The sequence below is a fragment of the Primulina tabacum genome, chromosome 1 (genome assembly GCF_025594145.1).
Source record: "Primulina tabacum isolate GXHZ01 chromosome 1, ASM2559414v2, whole genome shotgun sequence".
NCBI lineage: Eukaryota > Viridiplantae > Streptophyta > Magnoliopsida > Lamiales > Gesneriaceae > Primulina > Primulina tabacum.
In genome coordinates this window covers 56,138,742-56,162,728 of record NC_134550.1, presented here as the reverse complement: position 1 = coordinate 56,162,728, position 23,987 = coordinate 56,138,742, and the positions used below count along the sequence as shown (strand labels likewise).

General features: G+C 31.1%; 1 protein-coding gene across 7 annotated transcripts in view; it reads right to left on the bottom strand.

The window, feature by feature from the left end:
• The window catches only part of LOC142552200 (glycine--tRNA ligase, chloroplastic/mitochondrial 2-like), a 42,725-nt gene that overhangs the window by 6,411 nt on the left and 12,327 nt on the right, over positions 1-23,987 (bottom strand). For 3 of the 7 annotated variants that reach the window (XM_075661891.1, XM_075661899.1, XM_075661930.1), the window contains exons 1-28: positions 23,560-23,877; positions 22,772-22,822; positions 22,082-22,149; positions 20,891-20,972; positions 20,658-20,721; positions 19,185-19,240; positions 18,955-19,032; positions 18,700-18,774; positions 18,546-18,616; positions 18,038-18,154; positions 17,842-17,943; positions 16,991-17,117; positions 15,715-15,798; positions 15,404-15,490; positions 14,343-14,444; positions 7,448-7,511; positions 6,643-6,698; positions 6,153-6,224; positions 5,543-5,625; positions 4,144-4,192; positions 2,756-2,818; positions 2,565-2,654; positions 2,404-2,490; positions 2,161-2,232; positions 2,001-2,059; positions 1,819-1,912; positions 1,335-1,553; positions 455-549 (exon numbers count right to left, since the gene is read on the bottom strand). In XM_075661891.1, the coding sequence (XP_075518006.1) occupies positions 455-549; positions 1,335-1,553; positions 1,819-1,912; positions 2,001-2,059; positions 2,161-2,232; positions 2,404-2,490; positions 2,565-2,654; positions 2,756-2,818; positions 4,144-4,192; positions 5,543-5,625; positions 6,153-6,224; positions 6,643-6,698; positions 7,448-7,511; positions 14,343-14,444; positions 15,404-15,490; positions 15,715-15,798; positions 16,991-17,117; positions 17,842-17,943; positions 18,038-18,154; positions 18,546-18,616; positions 18,700-18,774; positions 18,955-19,032; positions 19,185-19,240; positions 20,658-20,721; positions 20,891-20,972; positions 22,082-22,149; positions 22,772-22,822; positions 23,560-23,817 (2,525 nt within the window). In that variant the 5' untranslated portion in view covers positions 23,818-23,877. Of the gene's footprint in view, positions 1-454; positions 550-1,334; positions 1,554-1,818; positions 1,913-2,000; positions 2,060-2,160; positions 2,233-2,403; positions 2,491-2,564; positions 2,655-2,755; positions 2,819-4,143; positions 4,193-5,542; positions 5,626-6,152; positions 6,225-6,642; positions 6,699-7,447; positions 7,512-14,342; positions 14,445-15,403; positions 15,491-15,714; positions 15,799-16,990; positions 17,118-17,841; positions 17,944-18,037; positions 18,155-18,545; positions 18,617-18,699; positions 18,775-18,954; positions 19,033-19,184; positions 19,241-20,657; positions 20,745-20,890; positions 20,973-22,077; positions 22,150-22,771; positions 22,823-23,559; positions 23,878-23,987 lie in introns of those variants that run through there. The other 4 variants (XM_075661906.1, XM_075661914.1, XM_075661937.1 and 1 more) reach the window with 4 other exon arrangements.

Here is a 23,987-nt window from a genome sequence, read left to right as displayed (position 1 = left end):
TCGGTTCATATTTACAGACATGACATAGAGCTCAGTTTCTTGATTAAATTTTTTGGAAAAGAAGTAAAAAAAAAAAGGTTGACTCCAAATAAACAGGAATATTAGGTGAAAAGTTCGACTGATGTGCAAACGCCAAACTTTCAAGAGTAGAACCAACAATTATGTTAAGGTAACTGTTTTCTTGGAGTGATATATTGTTGGAAAATCCATCATATCCCAAGTTTTGATTGATCATATCTCAAAATGTAGGGATTAATATTCTCTCAAATGTCAATTTTATAATAGGACAGTCTCCATTAACTTTTAATATAATGGTCTCTTAAATTCTCAAATTTGAGAGAAAGAGATTAAGCTTCGCTTTGATAAAATGGATGACGGTGGATACATGCATGAATTAAATAATAAATAAGACATATTTTGATAGAATAACGAAAAAATTTAAGATGTACCACACCTGTCAGCAATTGCCAATATTGCCCCAGCATCTGTTTTTGGAAGTATGTCACCAGAAAATCGTGGAAGTGTAATCTCAAACATCGCCTCCGCAATCTGGTTTATAAAGCTAATGAATACTTAGGAAACAAGTTATAACCTGACAGCTCAAAGATAGCTTATACCTCCTTTCAGATGAAAAGATGATGTAAACAGAAAAAGGAAATAATAATGAAATTCAAAAAAGCTTCTTCAAAGCCTAAAACGGTGAAAAATGAATAACTTGCAGAATCTTAGCCAGTCCGGATACCAATAGAATCTGGTTCTTTTCTTTTGAGTAAGTCAACTTTTTCCTTCAAGTAGCACAGAGAGAGGTACAACCTTTTTTTGTGTTTTGGACACGAGGCAAAAACATTTAGAGGCGTCTGCTACAGGAGTTCCCCCCAAGCATACTCAAGCCTCATCTCCTAGAAAAACTAACAATTAAATCCACACCAACTGTTTTTTTGTTAATTGACCATCCTAAGGTTATTAAATGAAGCAGTTAAATGTTTTCTAAAGTTTCATACTACAATATGATATTATCCTATTAATTGCAAACTATTTGGATTATTTTCCTCCACCTAACCTAACTGAATATTGTTTCAATATAAATTAACACAATTTACTAAATTTATCATAATTTTCAGCTCAATTGACCCATCAGAACCTGATGCAGGCTCAAAATTAGAACTCTGCTTAAACCACTAGCTCCGATGCCAAAATGAAAGTCAAAATAGGTGAAAAATATAAGGACTCACAGCAAATTGATAATTGAATTTCAACTTTAATTTCATGTTAAGGTAACAGAAAGTTGTAAAAAGTTTTTAGAACTAAATAAAAAAGTGAATTGTGCTTCCAACCTGCTCTGAATAGCCATCTCTCAATGCATAGTGGCGTCCCATTACCCCAGCAAGGGAGGTAAATTCTGTAACAACTGCGGAAGAAAGGTCTGACATGGCTAATGACGCAGCATCGCGGATAACTTGGAGCATATCTTCAGCTATTCCTAGAGATAAACCCACTTGAATAACCAGATGTTGAACACGTGTCATCTTGTCCAGCATTGTACCCAACTTTTCCTGTTTATTTACTTCATTCGGTATGAATTTGTCTGAGGCTTGGCATTATAGAATGCTATAATCCTTGGTTCATTCATAGAATCTAAAAAAGCCTATGTTCATATGAACATCTTTAAATGATTCTGATTGGCCATTCATAAATCAAATTTAACATTATAAACTATAAAATATATTTTAAAATAGCTGTTGCATTTGGTACAAACTTACATTTGCTTCAATAAAACCATCCAAGAACCAAGATAGATTAACACTGCTAGAAACTTACATGAAAAAGGATTCCTTTCAGTTGACTTCGAAATTCTGAAAAGCTCTTGCTGGTGTCCAACCCATAGAAGAACTTCGCATCTTCGTATCGAGCTCTGAGAAAATAAACATTTATTCAGTTCACATAGATGTGAAGTTAAATATTGAAAGAAAATGCTGAACATAAATGGGTAGAATATCAACCTGAGTACAGCTTCATTTCCTGTCCGAACAACATCTTCATTTATTGCTCCATTTGTGACCTGAACCAACAGATGTAAACATACAATCACTTTAAACACGATACAATAAAATTAGAAAATTTACGACTTAATAGATAATGAAAACGATTATCATGTCTCACAGCAATGAAATATGGCAATAGCTTTCCATCATGATCTGTTATCGCAAAATATTTCTGATGCTTCTGCATGACCTGCATTCATCATAATCAGAAATCTAAGAAGAAAATTCATTTCCGAATAAACAACAAAATATAGTAGAGAACAATGGATAAGCTCACAAATTCATTTAATAGAAGAAAAGGGGAAAAAAAGTATGCACACACACATCGAAGATAGATTTAGGCGAGTTATAAACGACTAACCATTATCAGCAGATCTTTTGGAAGCTCTAGAAAGGACTCGCAGAACTTGCCAAGTATTGGATGAGGTGCTTCAACAAGATTTACAATCTAAATAATGAAGACATTTTGAGATTAATCCTAAGGGTAGAGAACAAATCAAAAGATTAAGATACATCACTTACATCATTAAGTAAACCACTTTGCAGAACAAGAGAACCACCAATACTTTTTGCCAAGGTATTAGACTTCTCCAAAATTTCCATCTCTCGTTGCTGTCAAAAATATAAAATTCAAATGCTGTATCTACTGCAAACTATCAAGTTATACGAACATATTACTTAACCTGTGAAGTTGAAAATTTCATATCAAGTACCTCAAAACTGATGGCTATTCCAGCGTCCAGCATTACGTCGGTATAAGAATCTGCATTTGCTACCTGAGGATATGAGACAACAAATAAGATGCATACAGACTAAAATATGGACAAACTATTTACACCTCCAGGAAAAGCGTAATACTTGCCGAAAAATTGAAATGAAGAGAACGAGAAATTACTAAAATTGACTGATTGCTGAGACAAGGTTTTATAAATATAAAGCAATTTGCTTCAAGAGATTAGGCAAGATTTACAAATAGATACACTCGTCAGTTAAAAAGAGTACATCAACATCAAGAACTTGGCTTCTAGAAAATATGTCTGCATCAAATAAATAGGTGAGCACAGAAAACACATAAAAGAACTCGTAATGAAAGTAAAGAGTTGAAAACTACAGAACAGAAAAAACCAAACAAATTTGAAAAGTAAAATCTTTAAAAAATCAGCATAATAAACTTAAATGAGCTCGCCAAATTTTCATCATTTTCTTCAAGATTATGACTGAGTGGGATACAGAAAAGAGATTTATAGAAGTTCAAGAAAATGAAGTAAAACGTGTTGGTTGAATGGAATTCAATGTAAGACGGTTAAGAGAAAAGAAGTTTGACAATAGGTAACAATATTCAGATGGCTTGGGAGTTGCTTCGTAACTTATATTTCAAAGGAAATAACTTTATCATCAATTCTATGTCAATAAAAATATGAAGAATTTATATAAGTCTAATAGAATTAAAACATGATATTTTTATTTGGAGACAAGCTCAAGCACCAAAACTGTGAGCAATCAAGCATCAACCTGAGCTTGAATACTGAACAAAACTTCGAGTATCCAAATTTACTAAATATTTGAATCAACTAGATTTGTTTGCACCCCTTACTACATTAATTTACTGAAGTTCTAAACTAAAAAAAATAGTTAATGATAAATATTTGTGGTGGTGAACACTCACACAAAGGGCAGAAATAGTAATGTGGGCTAGACATAGTTCCATGGCATACTTTTATTTTCTTGGAAAAAAAGAGAAGAAAAGAAAACTCGCATCTAATAGGAACAAGGAGTCAAAAAAGATGAGAAACTACAAAATTTCCAGAGAAAACATATGAGATAAAATAGGGTTGTTTCGTTTTTCATAAGAATTTGATCAGGATTGGAACTCCAAGCTTCAGTTTCCATCACTTTTATCTCCTTTCATCCCAACATGTCAAATCCGATTTTTCTCTGTAGTAACAGGTTTTCATTACACGATCTCCTATATTGATCACCTCTAATTCATTTTCATTAGTGGCTTTACCAAGAGTCTATTACAGTTAAAACTTCCGCAGGCTGTTTGCTTTAACTGCACCTCCTACAAATAATACCATGGTTTCTGAGTTCACCAACATACCGTAAAAGTAGCAGATGGAGTGTTCCGAAGCCCATGAGACACATTTTCACTGTGACATAAAAACTGAGATAAGAACTCAACACAAGTACATAAATCAAGCGCACAAAAAACGGGAATTCCCATTGGTTTCACATTCCATGAAGCTTCAGGAGAAATCATCAACAAGTTGATTTGCATGTTGTTGAATATAAAAGGCAGATTATAATGGTTTATAAAAACACCTGGGAAAATTTGCAATATACAGAAATTATTTGAGAAGTGAAGTTCGGAATTATTTGTCATTCATATTTGTATTTTCCAGAGAATATAAAGTCAAGAATCTCATTATCCCCATATTCTGATTTGCCAATCTATACAGATTAGCTTTTTGTAGGTCTCCGAGAATTTTCCCATTTCAAATAAATAAAACCTTAAAGAAATATCTGTTCAATAATGGACCAACATCCACGTAGAAAAATCAGAATAAAGATTACCAGCATATTGCTTTATACATTTGGTAGCACCAGTAAAGTCATATAAAAATTAAAATAAAGCAACTCTGTGTTTGACTAACTTGATCATGAGTAAAGTTAGAAAGTCATGGTTCACTACTTAAACCCAAAAATCGACCATTAGCCTCAAGCCAAAGGACAGGGAATTCTTCAAAGTTATATGAACAGTTGATACATCAAAAAAGACAAAAAAAAACCTATTAATCTGGATCGCTGCGCAATGCACATTAAGGCACACAGGTATCATAGTACTTAAGCATCAAGAAAATTTAATATCAAATTATTCAATATGTACCTTACAAGCTATTAAATAATATAAAAAAATAGTCATTAATCTCTAAACAAAAATGAACATCTTGCATTTCATTTTTATTCACGTCTCTTTATCTTAGGTGTGCTTAAAAAAGTGCACCACGGATGAGGCTTCATAATCAAAGGCAGACACTTTATCGATGCATCAAGGCATCAGAGTTGAACCTTGAACCTCAGGTACAAGCTTTACATACATATTCATCAGAGAATATGATCAGGTAAGAAATAACACCTCTAAGCTAGATAGACATTAGAGGATGTCCTCGTGGTCAGGAAAAAATTTATACGGTCTTTCTGAAGTATTAAACAATAAACAAGAGTAAAATTGGTTCTCTAACTTCAGCAATGTTAAGTTGAAAAAAATGCAATCCAAGATTATAGAGTCCATTACTGTATTGATGAAAGAGAAGGTTTTCATAGTGAACAAAGATGCACTAGTTTCAAACTCGCATTGCCTGTTTTATTTCAGTCGATTGCAGCAATCTCTCAATGTTGAAAAAATCTCTTTGATAAAAAATGCAGACTGAACAAACAAAAATATTTAACCACCAATAAAGAGTTGTGAGCATCAGATCACGTCAGCCACTTAAACTTGCCTCAAAATACCACTGAATGTAAATGGAACAACTACATCTCCATGTAGCGCCAATATCCATCGGATGGGTCTACTGAACATAACCTACAATAAAAAGTTGTGTTCGGTTTTTCACCAATTAGCACATTGTATAAAATTAAAGCAAATGCTAGCAATCACTACAAAAAATTTACATTGATAAAAAAATATAAAGTAATCCATCCAATTGATCAGAAAACTAAATTCTAGATGAGATTAATACTGAACACTACCCGAAAAAACTGTTCGAAATCTTAACTTCAAGAAATAAGTAGAGTCAAACTGTATATCAAAAACTTAAAGAAACCAGTGCATGCTGCAAACTCTTACTTAAATTGTGGTTCAAGGGCACAACACAAAATGAAAACCCCCTAATGATTTTTTGAGAGCTGATTTATAACTTATAAATCACAAGTTCATCCCAGCTAAACACACACAAAGAATTCACAATCCATTGCATAAATAAAATTAAAGTAGTTCCCACAAACTTATTACCAGACCACTCTTGGAGGTGTGAAAAGACACCAAAAGTCAAAACACAATAATAATAATAAACTTCATTTCATATCGAAGATCCATAGCTATAGTACAACCTCAGAGTTCCATCTCATTGACTTTGGAAAAGATATTTTGCCAAGCATCCCAGGTAGCCCTTCAGATAAAACCTGTTCAAGACACAAGTAGAATCAAATTTCAGGTTATCATGAGAAGCAGAGTGTAAATGTAAACTTGTGGACTGACAATAAAGTGGTACAAGTGTTGGCAAAAAGACTTATGAACGAAATCTCAATAACAAACTAGCAGCCAGTTTGAGCTGCAAGTGCTTCAATATAAAGCTATGAAACGAGGTCATGCTTAATGGGTGAAGAATGCGAGAAGGGTAAAAGTATGCCCTAAGCTCTTACAGTCATGTCAAGACTCAAGCATATAACACCACAGAAAGAGTTGAAATGGCAGATTCTTTTATCTTTTTCTGCTAATTTATTTTTCTCATTCTACTTGGAGAGATTGCATCCTTTTTAAGTCAACAAGATGCCTCTGCAAGATCAGAACACAAGCACAAAAATGGTTTTAATGGACCACCTCCAAAGCAAGGCGTGAAGGCTCCTCCGCACGAACATAAATGTACTCTGCCTTTCCTGTGATAAATTATAAATAAACATCACTGAAGGATTGCCAAATAAAATATTAAGATCATAATTCAAATATACACATGGAAAAGACGACAAGTCTCCTGGAGTAAGTGTAAAGGAGCAAACAACAGCAATTCACTACTCTGAAAGCAAAAATGACCAACGGTAACAATTGCAAAAAAGCACCAATTTAATTATCACTAAGGTAGCATTGGGATTATATGATTTTTCTTGAATAATTAGATTAATGGATTTAAAACGACTTCAATAATGGAAGATTTGGATTGCATCGTCATGATTGAAAAAATAGCTAAATGTAGTAGCTAAAATTCATGGATTTTATAGTTTTAAATACAGATGTAATACACATATTTCAAGAGAACTAATTTTCAAAAGAATCTAATAATAGCCATGAACACATTAAAATTTACCGGAGACGAGCCCATGAAGCTTTTTTGTAACTTTACCAGAGACAGGCAACTGAATCTATGACAACGTGATAACACTATTGAAAAAAAGATTAAGAAGATAGTATAGGCAAATAATTGTCTTTAATCGTGTTGCCTGTCCCTTCATTTAATATATTAAGACTGGCAAATGACAAACAAAGGAGGTTCAGGAATTAATATTTTACAAAGATTTCAACAACTATAAGATTATCACAAAATAACCCAAGTACCTAACATATACAATAAATGGAGCCAGCTTCGAAAAAATAGAGAGAAAAAGTTTAACGCAAGAACAAATCAATTTACCTTCAACCTTTCTGTAAAAGGAGGTCAAAGGCACACCATTTTTGCGGCAAAAACCTTCAGCAGCCTGATAGATGACCCCATATCAAGTGTCAATACACAGTAAGGTGACACTGGAAGCTACTAGTGATGCAATAATAAATTAAGTCACGAGATGATGGAAGTTATCTTTCTCTAAAATAACCAGTTGAAAAATAAATGGTCTGTGATATCAAAGAATTTTTAACGGGTAGAACATTTGAAGAATTTCTCATTGTCATTCGAAAATCACCATGTAGGGGGAAAAGCAGATAAATCGGGAAATAGTAAATTAACATCTATATTAAAAATATCTCATAAATTTCCACAAATAGATAGTACCCTCAAAGATACATTGCCAAATGAACTTTTCCATAGGCCATCTCCCTTATACTTGTGATTGTGATTGTGATCGTGCAGATTAAAATTTATTATTGAACTTCAGTGAATTTCAAAGTGCACAAACTGCAGATAAGTCAAAGGCGGTGGTACAGTGATTCCAAACCATTCGACCAGGCCATAAACCATAAACAAATAATAGAATATGATTACAAACACAAGTAACAAGTGCTGAAATGCACATAGCACATGAATTTGAGCACAATAGTCAGATCAAACAGTTTCTACATGTGTGCTTCATTGCCATTTTAAAAACTAGCATGAAGTATGTGCATTATATATATTATGAACTAAAATATATATAGAAAGTTAAAAATTCAATAACTAAAACTTGAATTATTAGCATATGATAATAAACAAAACACATAAAACACTATGAATTTAAACAAACTCAAAAAAATATTTATCCATCCACACGCTATACATTAGGGAAAGTAACAAAAAAAATTCAACAATTTAGAGGGAGATTAAGGACATAAAATATATAAATAATACAGCATATGCCAATTCCAATTTATAGTTTGACTCCAAGCATCTATTATCATTGCAATATCTCACTAAATATATATTCTAAAAGAAAATAGTAAGTACGATACGGAAAAAATGGATGACATATCACTTGAAAAATAAAAAAGAAACAACAACCAAACAAGTAAAATAAATGAACGGCTCTCTTCGTTTGCACTTACTCATGTGCAATTCTTTTAGAGAAATTGGAGGCCAAAACTAATATCTTAAATGCGATTTTCAAGAAAAAATCAAACTTTCCAATCTTAAGCCCTTAACAATTAACAAATACTCCACACAGTTGCAATAAGGTGAAGTATTTGTGAGTATTCAAATAAATTAAAAGGAGAAATAATGATTATAGAATTTAAATCATGATTAATATTAGCCTTTAATTTAATATTCATGGTCATTGACCCATTAACCTAAGAATAAATTATGTTAGAAAATTAAAATTAATAAAAATAAAATTATTATAGAATACAATTTCCATATATGTCTTATGATATTAAAATTTTAAATATATGTATTAGTGGAGTTTTTCGATTTATGTAGATGATTTGTGATAATGGGAAGAATTAAACATGTGAAAGATAATTAAGTTTGTTCCCAATTGGAAAACTTTTTCATCATCCACACTTTTATAGGCATTGCAATATCTCACTAAATATATATTCTAGAAGTAAATAGTAAGTACGATACGGAAAAATAGATAACATATCACTTGAAAAATAAAAAAGAAACAACAACCAAACAAGTAAAATAAATGAACGGCTCTCTTCGTTTGCACTTACTCATGTGCAATTCTTTCAGAGAAATTGGAGGCCAAAATTAATATCTTAAATGCAATTTTCAAGAAAAAATCAAACTTTCCAATCTTAAACCCTTAACAATTAACAAATACTCCACACAGTTGCAATAAGGTGAAGTATTTGTGAGTATTCAAATAAATTAAAAGGAGAAATAATAATTATAGAATTTAAATCATGATTAATATTAACCTTTAATTTAATATTCATGGTCATTGACCCATTAACCTAAGAATAATACAATATTAAAATTTTAAATATATGTATTAGTGGAGTTTTTCGATATATGTAGATGATTTGTGATAATGGGAAGAATTAAACATGTGAAAGATAATTAAGTTTGTTCCCAATTGGAAAACTTTTTCATCATTCACACTTTTATAGGCATTGCAATATCTCACTAAATATATATTCTAGAAGTAAATAGTAAGTACGATACGGAAAAAATGGATGACATATCACTTGAAAAATAAAAAAGAAACAACAACCAAACAAGTAAAATAAATGAACGGCTCTCTTCGTTTGCACTTACTCACTCATGTGCAATTCTTTCAGAGAAATTGGAGGCCAAAACTAATATCTTAAATGTAATTTTCAAGAAAAAATCAAACTTTCCAATCTTAAGCCCTTAACAATTAACAAATACTCCACACAGTTGCAATAAGGTGAAGTATTTGTGAGTATTCAAGTAAATTAAAAGGAGAAATAATGATTATAGAATTTTAATCATGATTAATATTAGCCTTTAATTTAATATTCTTGGTCATTGACCCATTAACCTATGAATAAATTATGTTAAAAAATTAAAATTAATAAAAATAAAAGTATTATAGAATACAATTTCCATATATGTCTTATGATATTAAAATTTTAAATATATGTATTAGTGGAGTTTTTCGATTTATGTAGATGATTTGTGATAATGGGAAGAATTAAAATGTGAAATATAGTTAAGTTTGTTTTCAATTGAAAAACTTTTTCATCATCCACACTTTTATATATACTAGTTAAAGACACGTGCGACGCACGTGAAAATATATTTCTATTATCAATAATTGTTGTTAAAAAAATGAGATCATAAGAGATTAATTTATAAAAAATTATATATTAATGATTTCATGCTAATTAGTCGATAGACAATGAGTAATGCTACATGTGCAACCAAATTTGTACAATAATTCTTACAATTCAAAAAAATCAATACAGAAATTTCATTTATTAAAATCTCATTATAAATTAAATATAAAATCTCATTAGATAATAACAAAATCTCACGATATAATTTTTATAAATATCGCAGTACGATATATTGGTTGTACCTTTAGCATTATCCGTAGGAAATTCAATGTAATATAATTTGTACTACATGTATTATAAAATGAGTGCAAAAGATATTTGTTTAAAAATTTTATGTGTTATAAAAATCTAAGGTTATTCTTGAATGGAAGGATTTCAAATCCATGGATTTCAATACATTCAAATGTATTTTTGTTATTTTAGAGAAGTAACATCATAAACTTCAAATCCACTCATTTCATGTTTATATAGTAGTATTTCATGTTAATTATGATATTTTTCAAGTCCACTCAATAATAATGTTATTTGAAATTTATTTTACTTTATATAAATAATAATATGTAAATAAGTAATGTGTGGATTCAAGATTTGATATATTGTTTTATTGTTAACAATAAAATTATAATTATAATCCATAAATTTGAAATCAATTTATCCAAGCGCAATCTAAATAAATTAATAATTGTTGAAAAACATAGTAGTAATAAATATTATAATCTTGTATAAATTAGACATTGGAGAAAATATAATATAAAATTGATATCACAATAGTTATTAAAATTAAATTTGAGAGAAGAAAAAAGTATAATACATAAAGTTGCCCACTTATTTTACCACGTATTATTGATTTATGAAAAATAAAAATATAATATAGATAATATATTCTAAACCTTAAATTAATTATTGCGTCAAATGTTTTCTTCTTTTATATTTTCAATTTATATTGCTTTTATGATTTTTTTTGTCATCAGTTTTTCTACTCTGTGAAAAAAACAATATTCTCGCCATCTTCATTAGCAAATCTTATGAGAAGAAATGTATATTCTTCTCTATTTGATGCCTCTACAAATCTCCAAACAAATTAAGTGTTTTGTAGGAAAAAAAAAGTTTGTTTCATCAAGCAAATAAAACCAAAGAATTTTGTTATTTTAGTATTCTACAAATTATATTTATTTTTTGTAAATATTTTAACTTAATATACAAGCAAATAAAATCAATGAATTTTGGTTATTCTATCTTCTAGACAACTGACAAAATATGATTTAATTAATAGTTTATTATATTTATCAAAAAGTGTTCAACTCTTAATGATATAACATATTTATGCAATATGTTATTTAAATACAAAAATTCAAAATTACGATAACATTTTTTTTATATTTCATACTATATTATTGGAAGTATTAAATTTGTATATATTAATTTTTTTTTCTGATAAACTTCTTGCATATATAACTCATTCAAAAGATTATAGATTTACAAAATAAAACAAATCATATTCAATTTAATATTTTGTGAAAAATATATGTTCACTTCATCTACAAGCAAATAAAAACAAATAAATTTGACCTTTCTGATTATCAACCATAACAGAGAAATATTGAGCAATAATGAATAATTTTTATAAAGATTTATTCATAATAATTTTAAAAAATTACCTTCAAAGATATGTCATTTCAGATTACATAAATCTATAATTGATTTACTTATATCCATCCTTTATAAAACACATCTTCGTCAATTGCAAGATCATCAAATAAGTAATTGTTATAGTTTCTGATCTTTACAAAGACGGAAAATAGTTAAAATTAGTAAAATTGTATGTATTCAGTCATATATTGTTAAATTTTAATAATAAACTAAGGCTTTGAAAAATATTAATTGGATTTTTTTATAAAAAAAATAGATAGAATAAATACTCACGAAATATTTATTAGGTCATCTTTCTTCTATATCCATTAATGCTTTGTATCATTTTTGTAAAATGTAATTAACCGTTGAACCTTCTTCAAAACACCAACCCACATGATTTAATTATTTGGCTTCATTATTTTAATTCGTCGTTTTAAATTAATTATTCTCAATTAATGCAAAATAGAGGATATTTAATATCATGTCTTTACACAAATTATGGTTTTTGTGGAAAAAATTCGCAATATTTACAACCAAATAAAACAAAAGAATTTTGGTATTTCAATATTGTACAAACTAATTTTATTGGGAAAAAATTATTTTCGCTTCATCTATAAACAAATAAAACCCATGATTTTTTGTATTTCAATATTCTCAAATTAATATTTTGCGGAAAAACATATGTTCAATTCATCTACAAGAAAATATAAATCAAAGAATTTTGGAGTTTCAATCTTCTTGGCAACTTGATCCTTGCCTAGCATACGTAGATTGATAATCTTGACATCATCATAATAATTGATTTTTACAAAAACTTCCTCACCAAATTAAAGATAAATTTCTTACATATATAAAATCATTCAAAAGAATATAAATCTACAAAATAAAATAAATCACATTCAAACAAATATTTTTGTAAAAAACATTTGTTCACTTCATCTACAAGTAAATAAAAACCAAATAACTTTGACTTTGTCTATGGAGAAGTAGTGTGTATTGCTAATGAATAAATTTTATAAAAATTTATTTATCATAATTTTAAAAATTTACATTCAAAGATATATATTTTAATGTTACAAAAACTATAACTGATTTGTCAATATATATCTCTTATAAAAATAATCATTCGTTAATTGCAAGAATCTCTCATAAAATAATTGTTATAGTTTATAGCATTTAAAAAGAGGAAAATATAGTTAAAATTAATACAAATATATTATTCAATCTTATATCGTTAAATTTTCATAATGAACCAATGCTTTGAACAATATTAGTTGACTTTCTTTTTGATAAAGAAATATAGATAAAATAAATATCAATGAAATATTTATTAGGATTATCTATATTTATATCTGATAATTCTTGTATCATTTTGTAAATTTAATTAAATATCGAACCTTCTTCATGACACCAACCTTGTTAAAACAAAAACAAAATTAATTTAATGATTTGGCTTCAATAGTTTAATTCTTCATTTTAAAATAATTAATCTTAATGAACTAAAAATAAAAGATATTTAACATTATATCGTTATACAAATTAAGTTTTTGTGGAAAAAATATTTTCACTTTATTTACAAGAAAATAAAACAAACGAATTTTGTTATTTTAATATTCTACAAATTAACTTTTTTGTGAAAAAATCTACAAATTAAGTTTTTTGTGAAAAAATTCTTTTTCACTTCATCTATAAGAAAATAAAACCAATATATTTTGGTATTTCAATCTTTTCAAATTAATATTTTTTGTGAAAAAAGTTTGTTCAATTCATCTACAAGAAAATAAAAATCAAAGAATTTTAAAGTTTCTGCTTTTTTGGCAATTTGATCATTATCTAACATAAATGTAGTTTGACAATTTTGTCCCTATCATAATAACTGATTTGACAAAAACATCCTCAATTCCTCACTAAATTTTTCATGTATGTACAAACTAAGGACAAAGTTGACATTACATAATAGAAAAACTTTGACCTTGATTCACACTTTTATAATAAAAATCAAAGAATTTTAAAGTTTCAGCTTTTTTGGCAATTTGATCATTATCTAACATAAATGTAGTTTGACAATTTTGTCCCTATCATAATAACTGATTTGACAAAAACATCCTCAATTCCTCACTAAATTTTTCATGTATGTACAAACTAAGGACAAAGTTGACATTACATAATAGAAAAACTTTGACCTTGATTCACACTTTTATAATAAAATAATAATAATTGTATAGATTTGATCATTATCTAACATTAATGTAGTTTGACAATTTTGTCCTTATCATAATAACTGATTTGACAAAAATATCCTCACTAAATTTTTCCTGTATGTACAAACTAAGGACAAAGTTGACATTACACAATAGAAAAACTTTGACCTTGATTCACACTTTTATAATATGTATAGATATATATATATATATATATATATGATAACACAAACCACAAATTATAGGATGGCTGACCTTGGTAGGATTCCCTAGCCCGTCGAATGCCTTTGAGGCTGGAGGTCCCCGCACCTCAACTTGATTTGCCACTTGCTTATCACTTAGGTTATCTACGCAAACCTGCACATGATAGTATATACAAGCATATAGAAAATATAAGCAATAAAAGTACTGATTGATTCACAACAAAAAGCTGGGGAAAAAAAGCATCTGGCAATTGCCACTCATTACAAGAAAATTGGCAAAGCAAATCTTGTATTTTCAGAGAAGCTGAAGGCATGCAAAAGCTTAAAAACAGCAATCCAAAAAGACCTGTAGTTCACTGAGTTGCGACGTTAGTCACTTCCCCACCAGGAATGATACAAGAGAAGAAACATCTATCTCTATTAAGCTACAATCACAACTAAAAGCATAACTAAAAAACTTCAAATATAGAGATAGAAAATCTTCAACAGATGTTGCAGGTACCAATAGTAAATAAAGCAACCTGTTGTCTAGCTAAAAAGTTAAAGCAAAAAAAATCCATAATCAGAAGTCAAAGTATAAATAAAATCATAAAAATTAAATTGACCATCTTGATCTTCAGAAAACCATGCATTTACCAGCCCACACCTCAACACATGGTAAGTAAAAGTTGAAGAACATTTTAAGTAAACTACAATCTCTGAGAACCTAATGGCCCAAAGCATATTCTCATCAAATATAATGATGTTTTGGTATTAAACGTCAACAGACAATCATGGTTTTACATGAAAGAAGTAAATAATGAGTTATCAAAAAATATAATGTTATCTTTTGGTAAGTCTACCATTTGATTTATTGGTCTTTTAAACATTCTTAGAACAAAGAGGTCATTGGAGGCTACAAAAGAATGGATATAAAGGTGCTCAGAGAAAAGAATTGGTTTTCTTTACTGATTGAACATCCTGATGTTTTGAGCTTTTACAAGAAATGCAATGAGGGAAGCCAAATGAGCACATATACATTGAGTAAGCACTTTCCCACTTTCACATTCAGAAGACAGTGAATCAACTGTACAAAATAATCAAATATTAAGTACCATAACAAATTGAACATACCACAAGTCTGCGTGGTGTACCATATGTTTGCACATCTCCATGATTCAATCTCTGTTTCTCCAGCAACTGCTCAACTAGATCTTTCAGCTGAAGAAATCAGCAGAGTATAAAATTGATGCATTAGCAAGCAGAAGAAATCCCTTTGTTAATCCCCAAAAAAAGTATTACGTGATACAAGATCTAGATTTGACGAGAGAGTAGATTTTGGATAAGCTAACTTGATAAATGGCCAAGGCAAGAAAAAAAAGGCTTTTAACAATTTATCCATCAGAAAGAAATCCAAATATCATTCAAAGAAAACATATCCGCACTTGATTACAGGCATTGACCACATCATTTGGCGGCAACTCCTCTGTCCCGATCTCAAGAATAAACTTTTGTGGTCCAGCAGAGACCTGAACTAGGAAATAGTATATTCAATAACTTTAGGGAACATGAAATATTATACATCCATCTATCCATCTAGTATATATAAATAAATACATGTGTGTGTCTGCTGCACCATAAGGTAACTATTAAGAATTATTAAGAAATACAAATTCAGAACATGAGCGTGATGAGCTATATGCTGATTCTGGTAGCGCCTTGCAGATTTCAAACAACATAGATAATAAAGTATATTGTTATAAAATAACATAACCACTCCAGAGAGATGTAAATATCTCGTTCCTTTGGAATCTATTGGATGAAAATTTACACAAAAACAATAAACTACCATAGGAAATTTTTCATTCATGAAAATGTTCATTATAAAATAATAATAATGAGAAATGGGCAAAACTATATGCGGTTGATGATAAGATTTAACAGCAAACACAAGGGATTATAGTGCAGCTCTATAAGAAGGCAACCCAAACCTAATCCAGCAGACATAGAGACCACATTTTATGCTTCATCTGGGTTGGTGTATCCTTTAAGATATGAATTAAATATACAATAAATATATACCGTATTTTGAGTTTGATATTTTTTTCAATTATAGTTAAATACTATAAATTTATATGATAAAACATCGATAAAGGCTTTATGCCTAGCAGCAAAAATAAGGGAGTTAACAACTGTTGTGATTCTTCAAGCTTACATCATAGCATGGGCTAATGTGACATTTAAATATCCTAATAAGTTAACTAGATATAGGCTAGAAAGCAAATCGTAGACTCAATATAACATAAATCATACTCTTTTTGTTTAAGAGCGACCATCTAGAAGTTCAGTTATCAGGAAAAAATAACTATTTTCTGGAGCTTTTCCTGGTAGATGCGTACAAGAAGGCTCTCCAGAAATGAACACCTATTTTTAGGTCATAATTCTTTGGTCTCCAAAGGGAAAATTTTATGTTCTAGGCCCACTATCCTTAACTAACTTAGAACTATCACTAGCACTTCCCCAATAGAATAGAGCAATCATAATTCATGTTCAATGTGATAATGGAGCACATAAAGTCACACACTGAAAAATAAAGTACATTGATATATACCCGAAAAAATAGATAGGGTGGAGATCAATATCTGAAGACTGGGATAAGGGAAATGTGTGTGTGTGTGTGTGTAGATAGCTAGATAGATAAAAGAGAGGTTGTCAATAAACCCTTTTTGCTGCCTCGTCGAGGTCTTCTTTTCGAAAACCTATGTGATCAGGTTGAGCTGCAACCCCCAAAGGGTACCCAAGAGATTCCCTGGTCTTTAACCAAAGTTGTGCACATTGGCGGGCTAAACTGAAACAGGGGAACAAACATTTTTCTTAATGAATTCTGACTTTCTCAACCATCGTGTGATGTAAGAATATATTCGAGCATCCAGGAAAATTCTAAAATAATTAATTGCAGAAGAGAGCATGCTGTCATATGTTTATAGTTTTAGAGGCTAGACTTAAAGCACAAGGGAAAAGAAAAGAGTATCTTTGGGAATGAGGCAGCAACAAAGTTTTACTGTCGAGAGATTCCCTGGTCTTTAACCAAAGTTGTGCACATTGGCGGACTAAAATGAAACAGGGGAGGGAACACACATTTTTCTCAATGACTGACTTTCTCAACCATCATGATGTAAGAATATATTCGAGCATCTAAGAATATTCAAAAATAATTAATTGTAAAAGAGAGCACGTTGTTATATGTTCATAGTTTTAGAGGCTAGGGAAGGGAACACACATTTTTCTCAATGACTGACTTTCTCAACCATCATGATGTAAGAATATATTCGAGCATCTAAGAATATTCAAAAATAATTAATTGTAAAAGAGAGCACGTTGTTATATGTTCATAGTTTTAGAGGCTAGATTCAAAGCACGAGGGAAAAGAAAAGAGCATCTTTGGGAGGTCTTGAATGTTGTTTAAGAGTACAGATTCTAAACTTAAAATACAAAAAATACATGGAATATACTCTTAACTTTGTAACAAGCACTTTCATTAATGTCATAGACCTGTCAAGAGGGTCACCAACCTACGCATCCGGCCAAAGTAACGAGCACGTTCCGTCACCCCAACAAATCCTCGAGAATCCAATACATTGAAAGCATGAGATGTCTTCAAAAGCTGGTCATACCTAACAATACAAAAAATATAAAAGGCAAGTATACCAAAAACAGAACAAAACAAGATTTCTGGATCTAAAGGTGGCATATTGTGAAGAAAATTACGCAGGAATAGGAAGTCCTGAATCAAGCAAACGGCGAGCTTCAACCTCAAAAAGATCAAAATGGTTATGGATGTGATCCACACTGGCATGCTCCAAATAGTATGCACTCATTTCCTTCCTGGTACAAATTACAAAATTCACGCTCTTGGTTACGAAGAAAGTAGGATAACTGAATACATAAAAGCATGAAGTAGCTGAAAACTTTTTGTAGATATAACCAAAGCCACGTAAATAACTTTGTACACAGTAAACAATACGTCCAAAGTTGCACAGCTCAGACTAGAGAAAACCATGGTAAGGTTATAAAAGCAGATCATGAAAATTATAATCTACGAAGATGAACACATAAAAGCAATTTTGAGTCCTTTCATCAGAATCATGTACCGTGAAAGAATCGAAGAAAAAAATATATACAAATTGGGCAGTTATAAAAAATAAATCAAACAAAGATAGTGCATAATACAATATATTAGCCTGATTTTATACAGTTAAAGGCATCGACTATTAACTCATTTTCCAAAAACAACTCTCCATATGTTATCCCGTCGGCATATTGAATTTTCTTGAAATGGTCAACCCCCTGCAAAGAAATTCACACAAACTTCAGGCAAGTATGCCCATGAGCATACAGAAAAAAAGATATTAACTAATAACATAAGAGACCTGAAGCAACATGAGGATTCGTTCAAGACCATAAGTGATCTCAACTGACACTGGCATCAACGGCAGACTTCCAGCCTGGAAATGAAAAAGAAAATCCGGAAATTAAGAGACGGGGGTTGTATGAATCATATTATCATAAATAATGATTGAGGGTGCTCTTTAATTGACAATAGAAGAAACATGAATATTCTTGGAAGGTTAAAAATTAATAATCTAAAACTTTGAATTAACTATTAAAGGATAAAACAGCGTGACCTGCTGGAAGTAGGTGAATTGAGTAATTTCCATCCCATCCATCCAGATTTCCCAGCCCAATCCCCAGGCACCTAACACCTACACAATCAAATATCAGAAACACTAATTAAAAAATGTTAAACTCGTTTAGAATGAAACGAAGAAGGTGCACAAGAAAAACAACACTTCGAACTAATCAAACAGGAAGCAACAGCAAATTAAAAGGTCAAAAATCAACATATAAGCCTCACCGGACTCTCCCAGTTATCTTCTACAAATCGAATGTCATGATCATTAACATTAATACCTGTTGACCACAATAAGAAAATTATCCCATGAGAAATTGATGGAAAAAGTAGTATCGATAATATAAATTGCATAGTCACTCATAGAAAGTAACAAAAGGTGAAAAAAAAAGTGCTCTTTGCAATGTTATATCACACAGACAGAAACAAGTATATCAATAGATTATAACCACAAGGTAAAATGCTTGATAGAGGAAAATCATAAGTGCATTTTAATGTCTATCAAATATTTATTTGTGCAGTTTATGGTTCCGATGTCTCCACAACATTATGGGCAGACAAAAATATGATGATAAACATCACAGGACTGAGTTCCCACGGACTCATTAACAAAAGTATAATTTCATTTTTTAAAATGACATCAGTGCCATTTGCAATTGTGTAAATCAAAAGAGATATCAGGCACAAAGAACGGGGAAGATAGATGCTGGAACCTCAAACCTAAACAACTAAAAGCAGAACGCCGCTGTCTACAAATTCAACAAACAGTCCACAAAAATTCTATCAGGTGGATCCCACTACATATATAAAACTTGTATCGCAAAAGTAGAGCACACTTTCCGAATCCATGACAAATTTTAACAGTAGAATCCAGAGATTGAAACGCCAAAATATTTTATCTTTCACGATTATTTCAAATGAACTCCTTAGAAAAGGTAAATTTGTGTGTCATCTAAGTCTCTACTCTCTAGGCACCAGCTATAGTATTATGTTTTTTTTCCCAAAAAGACATTGCCAAGTTGTATATCCTCTTTATCTCTATTCTCACCAAATAACCTCAAATGGACCACGACCAATTACATAACTCATCTATATAACTGTCCTCTTTTTCTCTCTGTGAAAGATCTTGCGAGCTGAAAAAAGAGAATTCGGTATGGGTAGAACAATGCCAGTCTGAATGTTCCAGGTCCCAAAGCATTCAAAATTTGCCTTGAGAAATCAGAATTTTACAAAATGGAATGACCAAGCCTTCCAGGTTTGGTGCGGAATTCAGCCTGCTGTCAGGAAAGTCAATGAGAAATTATCTAGCATGAAACTACAAGGTTAACAATTGTGTATGATCAAGAACTTGCCGTTAACCCATTGTGCCAAAAATACAAAGAAATAAACTAGAATCCTTTTAACAGTATTGGAATGCGTCACCACGTTTTGATCACCATAACAGTTGACTTGCAACTCAAAGACTTGATGGTTAAATTTGACGCTAATGCCAATTGTAAAATTGATCGCTTGTTGTTATACCAACAAGTATAGTGAAACTCTAATTCTTTCAACTCACATAACCGTCAAAGCCGCTATATTTCGATTGTGATACTATATCAGCAATCACAATTCATAGTAAGAGTAATTACTGCTTTCAATTATTATTCTACACAACCATCTTCAGATGTTAATCGATGAAAGATAGCATCATCAAACCTAGGGCGGATAAGCTCCGTATGAACAAGTCCTGAGAATTTCCAGGGTCAGGCTTCAATATCACCTGAGATAAATTTCAGGCAAGCACTGCAAAGTAAATGATGGTTTGTCGGAAGCCATTGCAAATAGTTTCACGAACTTCAACACTTCCAAAAATAAAATAAAAAATAAAAAGACTCAATATTTTTTTTATAGGAAACAATATCATATTAAAAAAATGGCTCAATATTCACCTGGAATTGAGTGTGCCTTTGAAGTCTATTTGGATTTTCACCATAACGACTATCATCTGGTCGGATACTAGGTTCTACATACCTTTCACAAGAAATTACCACATTAACGATCACCTTACAAATTGGAAGAACGAGTAAACACGAGAAGAGGGTGATTCGTGATAGTTTTGATACATCACAGTTAATAAGGCATTTGCGAAAATCTCCCCTTTTGTAAGTCCAGGTATGCATTAGTTCACCTTTTTCTTCAAAGAACTCAACAAGAACTAAAATCGAATAACTACATTTTTGTTGCTTTATTTAAAATAATGTGACATTCCAATCAACATGAAATATTTATTGCACAATTTACAACTGTACACATGCATTGCATCTTTGTTAACCCCTCTCACACAGCTCGTTCTAGGTTCACAATGCAATATGCTATGAAAGTAATTTGTCTCAAATAATCAAGATCTGCAAGTTTGCTTATCCTTCAAAATACTTGCTCTAGTTCATAATCATGTATCAACCTTCTTTTAGTTAACTTATTATCACACCTCCTATATATTTTACCCACTAAGGCACTACCATTGACATATCATGCATTCACTTTATCGTATGGATAAAAGAAGTTCTATTGATGAGGAACAACCATGCACTGCTTTATTTTGTGTTTAGATCATGGATCAATAAATTGTGATTGCTGAAACGGGTCAAAGGAAAGCAGACTAGGTGGCATAATTAAAGCTGATGTGAAAAGCACATAAGTTGATTAAGAAATAACATATAATGGAGGGGGTAAAACCAATAAATAATACATTATCCTTTACTATACAGAGTTTTTACTAGTACGTAATAGACCAAGCAAAATCAATGATGGTTTTTTTTGAGCTACTCAATAATTTCAAAATATATTTCTTAGCAACAGATTCAAATTATGGCCATAATTTGCTTTCTCTCAAATTTTTGTTGCATGCTTCATGCCAAGGCTACTTTGGCATTAAACAAATCCTGTGAAGTCCTATGATTGAACACCAAAAAAATGATAGCAGAAATTTTGCAGTTTTTACCAAACAACAGGCCATTTCGTCAGGAAAAGATCCCCCCTTCATAATCCAAATCAAACAAGGTGAACCAAGTGCATGATGTTATTTTACCATTTTTCCCGAAGAGATATTGAAGTACAAGTAGGGTTAAGTGCATACGTACGCAACATTCCACGGTTCTGGACCAAGGACCCTTAAAAAGGTCAGAGGATTCATAGTACCAGCTCCAACCTGCCCAATATAGTCAAATCCTCAAAAAAGATGATGACGGTAGTTCAAATGAAAATAAAGAAAGCAAGGGAATAAAGGGGGCACGGGATGAAGAAAGGGAAAGACCAAGAACTTCAAATATTTTTCATTCCAATCAAAGAAACCTAAAATATAGTTATTCACTCAATATAACTTGACGATTCTTAGAAAGTGATTTATTATTACATGTCAAGAACAGGAAACGTAAATGGTCAAAATTGTTACATCCACCACTAACACTCCAGGGCTAAATTATTTTTTGTTTTAAAATTATAAGTATGCTGCATGCAATTTGATAGATTAATAATAATTTGACCTATGATTTAGCATCCTTGCCCCCAATGGAACATGGACTTCATTATGCATAAGACCATTACGATAAGTTTTAGAAGCTGGGTCACATGATCAAGTTCATTAGAAATAAATTTCCAACTTTATCAGAGCCAACAAGAAACAGGGTGATCTTAATATGAACCTCTAATTTAAACTAAGATGTTTCTCTAATTTAAAATATACATATGACAGTAATTTTAACAATTTGACTTCGAACTATGACAGTTATTTTTACTAACTCATAATAAAGAAAAACACACATTCCAGTTACCTCAGTGTTGCTGCATTGCATCACAGCACATCCAACAGAAGCCCAATACTCCTGCATGGTATAAAGACCAAAATTCCAAAATAAAAATATAATTATGGCAACGCAAACCATAATGATACTTACCATTCAAAGAAAAACTTAATTTTCATTTAGTATCCGTCATACTTCATTCTTGGGGGACAAACTAAGTTAACTGAGTCCCGTCCCTTGCCTCGAAAAAAATCCTGTCCCTAAAGTTTCCAATAATTTCAAATTAAGTTTCCAGAGGCTGTATTGTCCAAGAACAAATTTATTTTTCCATTTGACTCCATAGCTTTATTCTTGGATGAAAACAAAAACAAACAAAATCTGAGGCAATGTCTGATTTTGGGTCTTTTGGGAAATTAATCGGACAGATGTGTTTTGTGAGATTGCGTTGGACAATGACATGCATGTTAGGCATTAACATTAGTATATCTAATAGGATATAAAATAGCAATCTAACATTTTTTAATGCACAATAGAACATTTTGGGCGTCATAAAAATTGAATACGTAAGAACAAAGAAGATATGAAAATATCTTTTTGGGTGAGGTTTGTTTTCCTTTCGAAAGAATGCCCTTTTAAGTAACCAACTAAATTCAATCCACAAACTCATTACGCAAACAACTATATAAATTCTTAGCCCAAGAAATCATCAATCAGAAACCTGCAACAAATCCACGAATTCATTAAAACAAACACAGTCTCATTAATCCAAGAAAACGTCCAAACCAAAACACAGATAAACAAAGCATGATAAAAAGAACCTGGAGGCGCTGAATGGCTTGCTGAAACGTGAGCACGGAAGATAAAGAAGACGATTTCTGTAAGCACTGATCATTGGATGACGAGACCGAAGATGAAGAAGAATGAGTGGCCGCAGAAGAAGAGAAGCGTTTTGGCTGGAATATATGAAGAGGAGAAGAACTCCGGACGGTGGTGAACAAGAAAGCGACGTGGGGTTTGTATTTGTTGGGCGAATTCTTGAAAATGGAAGTCACTAATGGCAGCGTCAGTATGCTCATTCTGCCGAGGATAGCGTTTTGTGTGTGGAAGGGGTTAGGGCGTGTCTGTCAAGTTTTTCATTTTTCTACCGTTGGAAACTCTTTTATAAAAAAAATAAATTATTAATTTAGGTTCTCACGTTTCCGGGCTGGGTTCTGATTTAAACTAGCCTGAAGCCCAACCAATTTGG